This window comes from Sus scrofa, chromosome 5 (assembly GCF_000003025.6).
Source record: "Sus scrofa isolate TJ Tabasco breed Duroc chromosome 5, Sscrofa11.1, whole genome shotgun sequence".
NCBI classification, from domain to species: Eukaryota; Metazoa; Chordata; class Mammalia; order Artiodactyla; family Suidae; genus Sus; species Sus scrofa.
The window spans coordinates 78,317,542-78,326,346 of record NC_010447.5 but is presented as its reverse complement, the minus strand read 5'-3'; the positions used below and the strand labels follow the sequence as shown (position 1 = coordinate 78,326,346).

General features: G+C 48.6%; 1 protein-coding gene across 9 annotated transcripts; it reads right to left on the bottom strand.

Moving 5' to 3' along the window:
- On the bottom strand, window positions 1,440-7,414 carry TMEM106C (transmembrane protein 106C). 9 transcript variants are annotated; one of them, XM_003355634.4, is made up of 8 exons: window positions 7,311-7,414; window positions 6,550-6,764; window positions 5,237-5,300; window positions 4,584-4,743; window positions 4,353-4,493; window positions 3,852-3,901; window positions 3,011-3,064; window positions 1,440-2,136 (listed from the first exon to the last, which is right to left on the bottom strand). In XM_003355634.4, the coding sequence occupies exons 2-8, from the start codon at window positions 6,734-6,736 to the stop codon at window positions 2,040-2,042; spliced, it is 753 nt and encodes a 250-aa protein (XP_003355682.2). In that variant the 5' UTR covers window positions 6,737-6,764; window positions 7,311-7,414; the 3' UTR covers window positions 1,440-2,039. The 9 variants fall into 9 exon arrangements, with proteins under 9 accessions (XP_003355682.2, XP_005655773.2, XP_013843899.2 ...); XM_005655716.3 differs by having other exon boundaries at window positions 7,315-7,411; XM_013988445.2 differs by having other exon boundaries at window positions 6,550-6,809; window positions 7,311-7,370.

The window sequence follows — 8,805 nt, the reverse complement described above, 5'->3', positions numbered from 1 at the left end:
TATGTTCACTGCAGCACTATTCACAATAGCAAAAACACGGAAACCTAAATGTCCAACCACAGATGAATGGATTAAGAAGATGTGGTATGTATACACAATGGGATACTACTTAGCCATAAAAAAGAACAAAATAATACCATTTACAACAACATGGATGGAACTAGAGACTCTCATACTAAGTGAAGTCAGTCAGAAAGAGAAAGACAACTACCATCTATCACTTATATCTGGAATCTAATATACGGCACAAATGAACCTATCTACAGAAAAGAAACGAACTCATGCACATGGAGAACAGACTTGTGGATGCCCAGGGCGAGGGGGAGGGAGTGGGATGGACTGGGAGTTTGGGGTTAGACGCAAACTATAGCACTTGGAGTGGATAAGCAATGAGATCCTACTGCATAGCAGAGGGAACTATATCTAATCACTTGTGATGGAACATGATGGAGGATAATGTGAGAAAAAGAATGAACATATAACTGGGTCACTTTACCATATAGCAGAAATTGACAGAACACTGCAAATCAATTATAATAAAAATTAAAAAAAAAAAGTGAAGTACCAATAGGAGTAGCTTTTCAAAACTACATAGGAAAATATGCTAGAAGTTATTAGGAAAATGAGGAAACCAAAGAAAAAAATGTAGCAATGAGACCATCTTCATGTGCTTAGGGCATGATCTCAAAAATGTGCAATTTGCTTCCATACAAGCAGTGTGCCATCATTTACACACAGAACAGTCATCACCACTATGTACACACAGACCGTTAAAAGATCCAGGTAAACACAGACATTCAGCTTTCAACCCTAGGCATTTGTGTTACTAAGTCACCAGTATCAGCCAGAGAGTCACTAAATTTAGCTTTAGTGTGAAGATTCAGAGTGCACAAAACCATCAATATTGAAAGTCAAGCTATGGGAATGGAGACAAAAACTAAAACAGACCCATGCCACCACCTGCTGCCGTTAGGGTTTCTGAGGAACTGCTGCTGGTGAAGGAGCTGAATCCCACCTTGAGTTCTGAAACCTGATTACTCAACCTTCCCACCCACATGCCCTGGCACCATGTGGCTGGAGCCTGCATTCTAGTGACCAAGAGAATGGAGACAGTTTAAGAAACTTTCAACTTCAAACCAGCAAGTTGTTCCTCCTCAGGGAAGCAGCTTCTTGCTCAAGCATCTCTGCCCCACCTCTTCCAACCTCCAGGGGGCATTACATGCTCTGTTCTAGAACAGCAACAGGGTGGCCTGTCACCACCACAGACAGAGGGACAAAAGTTAGCCTGCCTTGGCAGAAGGCTGCTTTCTGTAATATGAGCTCATGGTGACAGTCAATCAGGGCTGCTTTTCTTCCCTGCCCATCCTGTGCTGATCCACTCTGCAGGCAAACCCCAGAGGTGCCCACCAAGACATCCAGGCAATCGGAGGAGACAAAGATGAATCAAAAGCAGGGTTTATTTTTCTAGCAAATTCACTAATCTATGTTCCAGCCTATGCATGAAGGGTAAATCACGTCCCACATAGACTCCTCGTATAAACAATTATAACTTCCTACAGGAAAAAAAAATAAGTTTTAATAAAGTTCCTAGGCATCTGGGAGCAGATCATTTGCACATATTGAATGGTCTGTGCTTTTTTCTTTTATGTATTCAAATGTTCCTTTCCTGCTGCCTCTTCTGTGATGAGGCCCTGACAGTCCTATTTCCATGTCACTGATAACCGAGAATCACGGTATGATCTGAATTTATAATGCCCCGAGAACAGCTGAAAAGATCTCAATTAACCTCTTCAAACCTCCGAGTGCCTACTATTTGCTGGGCACATGCTAGGCACTAGGCAGTGATCCTGCTGGTTCTGAGAAGCGTATACTGTGCTACAGAAAGGAGTTTTCCTCCCAAGTGGCAGGAGGGTGTTTTCTGGGGATTGAGAGAACCAATTTCTCCCCCAGTTCCACCCCCTGGGGTAGGTATAGAGCTCAGGCCCAGGCGCTGCTGTCTCTTCTGACAGGTACTGCCATGGAAAAACCCAGGCCAGTTTCTAAACAGCCGTGGAATTGGCTCCACAATCCACATAGTGATGTGTCTCCAAGGAGCTCTGGGTCATGTGGCCAATGTAGGAAATCTTCACTGAAGTCCTAGGGAAAAGAAAACCAAGAAAAATGAATTCTATTTCCGAGATGAAGTAAGAAAAAACTGCCGAAATAATTTCCTGCAAGCTCAGACAACAATATCCACAGGTCCCAGATGCATATCTTCATGATTACACAATCAGGCGGTCAGAGGATCTTTCCACATCCCCAGAGACACTGTGCCCTGAGCTGACCTTCTAAATAAGTGGTTCTCTATCGGGGACAATTTTACCTGACAGGAGATTTTTGGCAGCATCTGGAGACATCTGAGGTTGTTACAACTGAGTGGGGGAGGAGGTGGTGTTATCAGCTTTGGCGGGTAGAGGCCAGGGATGCTGTTAAAGATCCTACAATGCACAGGACAGCCCCTTGCAGGCAGGAACTGTCTGGCCCAAAACGTCAACAGTGCCAAGGCTGAGAAGTGCTTCTCTAAACCCCCATATTTCAAATGTCTGCAGCTGACTCGTCACCTGCAAATTGTCAGTTGTGGTTCCAGAAATAACCCTACGGATCCGTGACATGTGGTCATTTGTGTGGCTAGAGAACAAGTGTGGCCAAATGCCCAAGGTTTACGTCTTGAGAAAGCTCTTCTCTTCTTTCACTAGTTTCATCAGGATTCTAAAGGGATCACACAACTTGACCCCATTTCACGGAGAAAACTCTATGTCTAACCGTTCGCTGTGACTCTGTGGTGACAGGGATCTAGAACTGCATCTAGAGGACACCGAGTGTCTGCCCTATCTGTCCTGCAAGGCATTGGGTGTCCCCGTTTCGGTTTGTGGGCCCCACAGGTTCTCCTGACAGAGGTGGTCAGCTCAGGCGGCCTGGTGGTCCAGGCTCACACGCAAAGGCCCCGAGCACGGGGGGGACAGCAACGTACCGCATGAAGACCACTATGTTGTGCACCAGGATGTCGGGCAACGTGCAGAAGAAACTGCCAAACAGCAAACAGGAAAATAGTCAGTTTGGTTTTAAAAAAAAAAAAAAAAAAAGAGAGAGAGAATCCAAAGGACTGCTGAGTTACACTGTCAAACTGAGGAGCAGTCAGCCTTGTCCAGAGAGCCTCCTCTGCCCCACACCCAACCTCCCAGTCTAAGAGCTGGAACTCCTGGAGCTAAGAACCTGGAACTGTTCTGAGCCCCCAACCCCCGCCGCTGCCACCAGGTGTCCTTCCATCCTCCCGCGCCAGGATATTTTTGTTTCTCATACCCATCACAAAATGCTAGAGCTCAGAAAGGTTTCTAGTGGCCTAATGTTCTCTTTTAGAAATTCCAGCACCTCAGTCGCATATCAAAGACCACATCCTGGAGTTCCCATCGAGGTTCAGCGGAAAGGAATCTGACTAGCACCCCTAAGGATGCAGGTTCGATCCCTGGCCTCGCTCAGTGGGTTAGGGATCCGGCATTGCCATGAGCTGTGGTGTAGGTCACAGATGTGGCTTGGATCCTGCGTTGCTGTGGCTGTGGTACAGGCCTGTGGCTACAGCTCCGATTGGACCCCTGGCCTGGGAACCTCCATATGCCTCAGGTGCAGCCCTAAAAAGATAAAACAAAAATAACATTAGACTACATCCCTCCAAATTCACCTCAAGATGGCCAAAGATAGGGAACCCACAGGCCAAAAGCTGGAACTTAAGTCTGCACCAGCCCCAATCAACTGGGCTCAACTCTGAACCCCTTTCATTCAGTAAAAAGCACACATATACAGAATGCTGTCCTTACTACACATAGGAAAATGGTCCTCCCATCTCAGCCTTGGCAGTAAAATTCACCTGAAAAGAAGACACCAGAGTCAGTCTATGGCTGGGCAGGCTTGATAGAGAAGAGTACTATTATTAGCAACCCAAGGACCTGGGAGCATTCTTCCATCATTATACAAAATACTGTCTCAAGACTGTCCCTGGTACACACTATGAGCCTCTAACAAATCTCCCAACCTCTGCCCTTTTGAGAGGCCAATGGATCCCAGACTATCACAATGCCTCTTCTTGATTGTGGGCAAACTGCTTTCTCTTACAAATTCTTTTGTTCCCATAACACTTAAGTGCTAGCTGTCTCTTGCCTTAATTTTTCTTAATTACAGAGCCCGTCAGGACTTCCTCATCAACCAGTTCCTCCAAGTGGAGATGAGGAGAGGAAGACAGAAGTAACAAGGTATGGCATTCCACCGCCCCTACTCTTCTCTCGGGCCCAAGGGGCCAGGCCCCTACAAGGACGGCGTACCAGGTGCTCGCTCCGCGGTGGAATGAGGGAGACGTTGGAGGTCAAGTACGACCCGACCACGGTGTTCATGTACTGAACCTGGCTGGACAGGCTGGTCACCGCCACTGGGTAGAAGTTGGAGTTTCTGATTTTCAGGGTGGCCTGCATCAAGGCAAGTGAGGAAACACGTGTAAATGTCCTCAGTCCAAGGCTCGAAGGTGCACGACCCAGGAACGGGAGCCCTAACCTTACCGTGATGGCGAGGATTACAAGGGAGTCCTGCTTATTAAATGTGACTTTCACCACTTTGATGCCATCATCATCCACGAGGACCGAATGTGGAAACAGGAAGAAAACCACCAAACCAGATGCCAGGAGACAGAGCAGGACAGACAAGAGGACATATTGCTTACTGCAAAAAAAAAAAAAAAAAAAAAAAAAGCACATGACCAACATATCAAAGTCCAATCAGTCAAAATTAAACATGAAACCGGAAATGAGAGGGGAGGGACAAGAAAGTGCAAAGAGCCAGGAACCACAACCCAGGCAAGTCAAGAAGCCTTTCAAACCGATCCACATGCTGTGTCCAATCTGGGAAGAGAAGCTGACGAGAGGAGCTGTGTGGACAGAAACCTCTCTTCCCCGCCCAGGGCACCCTCTTCTCCAATTCCTTCCAATTCAGTCCCTTCATTTGGCCCTGAAAATGCTTCTAACTTCAAGTTTCCTTCCCCAGAGTGTGATTGGGGGGCGGGGGCAGAGACATCTTGCTTGAGCAAACAGTATTAAAGGAAGTGGGGAATTTACAAGAACTGATAAAGGTTTCAAAAAGTTAACTGGCATTCACACGCCTAAAAAGGGACTGGGGACAGTGGCAGGCGTTAACAGGAGAGAGGCAGGTGACTTACGTTCTCTGAGGACGCAATCTCTGATCACTGTGTGGGATCAAAGCCACCAACTCATTTACTTGCTCTAGAAAACAACCAAACAACAACTTCAGTAAAATAAATCCCACATGCTGCAGGACTTTCACATATACAGCAACCTACCACAACATACACTTGTGTGGAATTAGGTGTTTCTAAGATATTAGTTTCACATTTGGGTCTAATGAACAAGAAACAAGTAAATCTGCAAAGTGCTACAAATTACAAAACATCCATCAGTGCTGCCAGGGCAATAACATGGAAGTTGAGAAATCTAGGATCTATTTTTTTTTTTTTTTGCCATTTCATACACCGCTCCCGAGGCATATGGGAGGTTCCCAGGCTAGGGGTCGAATCGGAGCTGCAGCCACCAGCCTACGCCAGAGCCACAGCAACGCGGGATCCGAGCCGCGTCTGCAACCTACACCACATCTCACGGCAATGCCAGAGTAACCCACTGAGCAAGGGCAGGGATCGAACCCGCAACCTCATGGTTCCTAGTCGGATCCTTTAACCACTGCGCCACGACGGAACTCCCAGAAATCTAGGATCTTGTTCCAGGTTTACTACATGGCCTTCAGCCAGCCACTGCATAGCCTTCAGCTGCGGCAAAGCCTTCCACTGCTGCATGGCCTTCAGGGGCTCCATGGCCTTCAGCTGCTGAACGGCCTTGGGGAAGTCAATACCTCTCCAGACCACTGTGTCCTCATCTACAACACAAAGGCTTAATGTCAGATGGTTTCTAAGGTTCTTATCAGCTCTAAAGCTCTGTGACCCTCCATCTAATCCGTTAAGACTTTTTGAGCGCCAACTGAGTGATGGATAATTCTGCACCCCATCCAGGCTCCATTCCTATGCATGTTTTTCCACTTCTCACTTGATTGAACGATCTAAGGTTGTTAATGATTCAACATCTGCTTCCTTGACAAGCTTCCAAGATGGTGTCTGCTCCCCCACCCCCCACCCCACCCAAACCATGCCAGGCCTTAAGAGTGAGAGCGATAAAGAAACATGCCTGTCAACAAAGTCACAAAGTAGAATAAACCAAATGTTTCAGGCCAAAGAAACAACAAATGGAAGAGTGGAAGTAAAGAAAAGCAAGGCTTTCAACTATGAGGACCTGCCCGAGTTTATCAGGTCAGCTGAGCTGGCCCCTTCCTGCTCAGGGCACCATTTTTGACTGTGGTATTGATGCCTAGGAGAAAAGCTCTACCTGAGAGACAAGAGAAGCCCCATGGGTACCTTAGGATTCTCGCTGGGGAATCATCCTTCCCATGATCACCAAAGACTCTCACCTGTTGGAATGTAGCCTGTCCCCTGGCAAGTGAGACAGGTGATGCTATCTCGCCCAGTGAACTCCACATATGGGAACTGAGCAATGGCTTCTTCCTGCTCCCGTTCGGCCAGGAAGTTCTCTCTGTCATCTGCTTTTCTTCTCTTGCAGGAAGGGGGGTGAGCAAAGGCAGAATGCTGGGACCCCATGGCCGGGATGTGTCACTTGTGTCATGTCCTAGGATGCGAAGAGACAAGTGAATGCATGTCAGTGGCCGTGCGCCTTTCTATGAAAAAAGTGAGAACACGAAATGGCTAAATTGCCCTTCTGAGTGTGATCCCAAACACCTGCACAATTTCTACCAAGCCTCTCATTTCGTAGTACTAATTCCCCTCCGACCTCAGCCGGAAGAGATGGGCCGTCTGCGCCAACCTGCCCAGCTCCCCACCGCCCCGAGACTCCAGTTCTCGGCACCCCAGCTTCCACGTGGTCCAGCCTCACCCCTTCCCGTCCGCTGTTTGCAAACTCCGCGCTCTCGAGAAAACCTTTCTGGCAAACAACAGGCACCTAATCACTAACAGGCCTCAGCGATCCCCCGCCACTCCCAGCCCCCTCCAGTCCCAGCCCCTGGAGGCGGGCTCAGGTCACGCCCCTCAGCAGAAAGCGGACAGAGTCGCCGAGGCGTGACCGAACGCCAAAGATCCCAGACCTGCAGGCCGCGAACTCCCGGCACTTCCTCCTCAGACCACACCGCCCGCAACCTGCCCGCTTCAGCGAGTTTACCTGCCTCTTAGGTCTTCCGAGCCGCCCGCAGTCGGTGCGCATGCTCCGAATGGCAAGCCGCCGAGGGACGCCGGCGTGGACGCGCGCATGCGCTCTTCGTGGCCCCGCTGACGCCGCGGTAGAGGGCGGTAGAGAGTAGAGAAGAGCAGGCCCTTTCCGGCATTGGGGGAGGTGGGCCGGAAGGGGTGGCCAGTGGTCCACCAGAAACACTCGGAAAGGCTCAAGTTAAGGTTCCACAGGAAGGGGAGGCAGGAAGCTCCGGAAGCCAAAGCCATTCTCAACTATTCTTTGAGCCCTGAGAGGACAAAGATGCATCAGACACAGAACCTGCCCTCATCCAACTTTAGGGCATCCTCTTTCCCAGCCTTAGACGCACACGCGCACATAAGACATGCACATAAAGGGTTAGAGGGCACTTTTAAATGGGCAGGTTGCTTGCAGAGACTGCCTGGTTGAGCTTTGCCTGCAGCAGAAGGGAACAAGGACAGACATTAAGCAGGTGAAGTTATAAAGATGATAACTGGGGACAGGAGAGTTTCTGAACAGGGTGAATGGATGGGGGAGCGGTCTGCACTGTATCTGAAAATGAGGCTGGCGACCTGTGAGTTCTCTGCCACCTCCATCTCTCTTTCTTTGAGGAAGATTGATGCCCTTGCTGCTGTCTAGCCACCTGCTAACTGCTGGTCACAATCAGTCCACTGAGCCTTTAGAGTAATAAATGTTAAAAAAAAAAAAAAAAAAAAATGCTGACCGGAGTTCCCGTCGTGGCTCAGTGGTTAACGAATCCGACTAGGAACCATGAGGTTGCAGGTTCAATCCCTGGCCCTGCTCAGTGGGTTAAGGATCCGGCATTGCCGTGAGATGTGGTATAGGTTGCAGACGCAGCTCCTATCCCATGTTGCTGTGGCTCTGGCGTAGGCTGGAGGCTACGGCTCCAATTCAACCCCTCCATATGCCACTGAAGCAACCCAAGAAATGGCAAAAAGACAAAAAAAAAAAAAATGCTGACCACCCCTTGTTGAAGACGGTAAGGTGGGGAGTCATGGCGATAGGTGTAGGTACCCCTGCACCAGTGGGGTCTTGCAGTGAGGAAGAAAGTTTGGGCTCAAGTCTGAATATAGCAGGGCACATGGGAATTGAGAGCCAAGGAGCAGAGTGAGAGTCAGTGGATGGAAAATTCCTAAGAGGAAACATCAGAGGTAGGGGGAATTCGGGCTAAAACTGACCTAACAGGATTCCTGCTGAAGACAGGCCATGGTGACCAGACATCACCTGGGGGGTAGTGGAGGATGGGGAATCTGATCAGATATGGAAGGTGATCAGATGTTGAGAGTCAGATGTTCTTGCTAAGATGACTTAGCAGGGTTCATGCTAAAACTGGATTTTATGATGAGTGCACAGATGAGCCTAGAAGAAGGTTGAGGAACCTGGCTAAGTTTTGGTCAAGCAAAGAATATTTGTCAGAAACAACAAGGAGCTATTGTTTTTCTTTTTC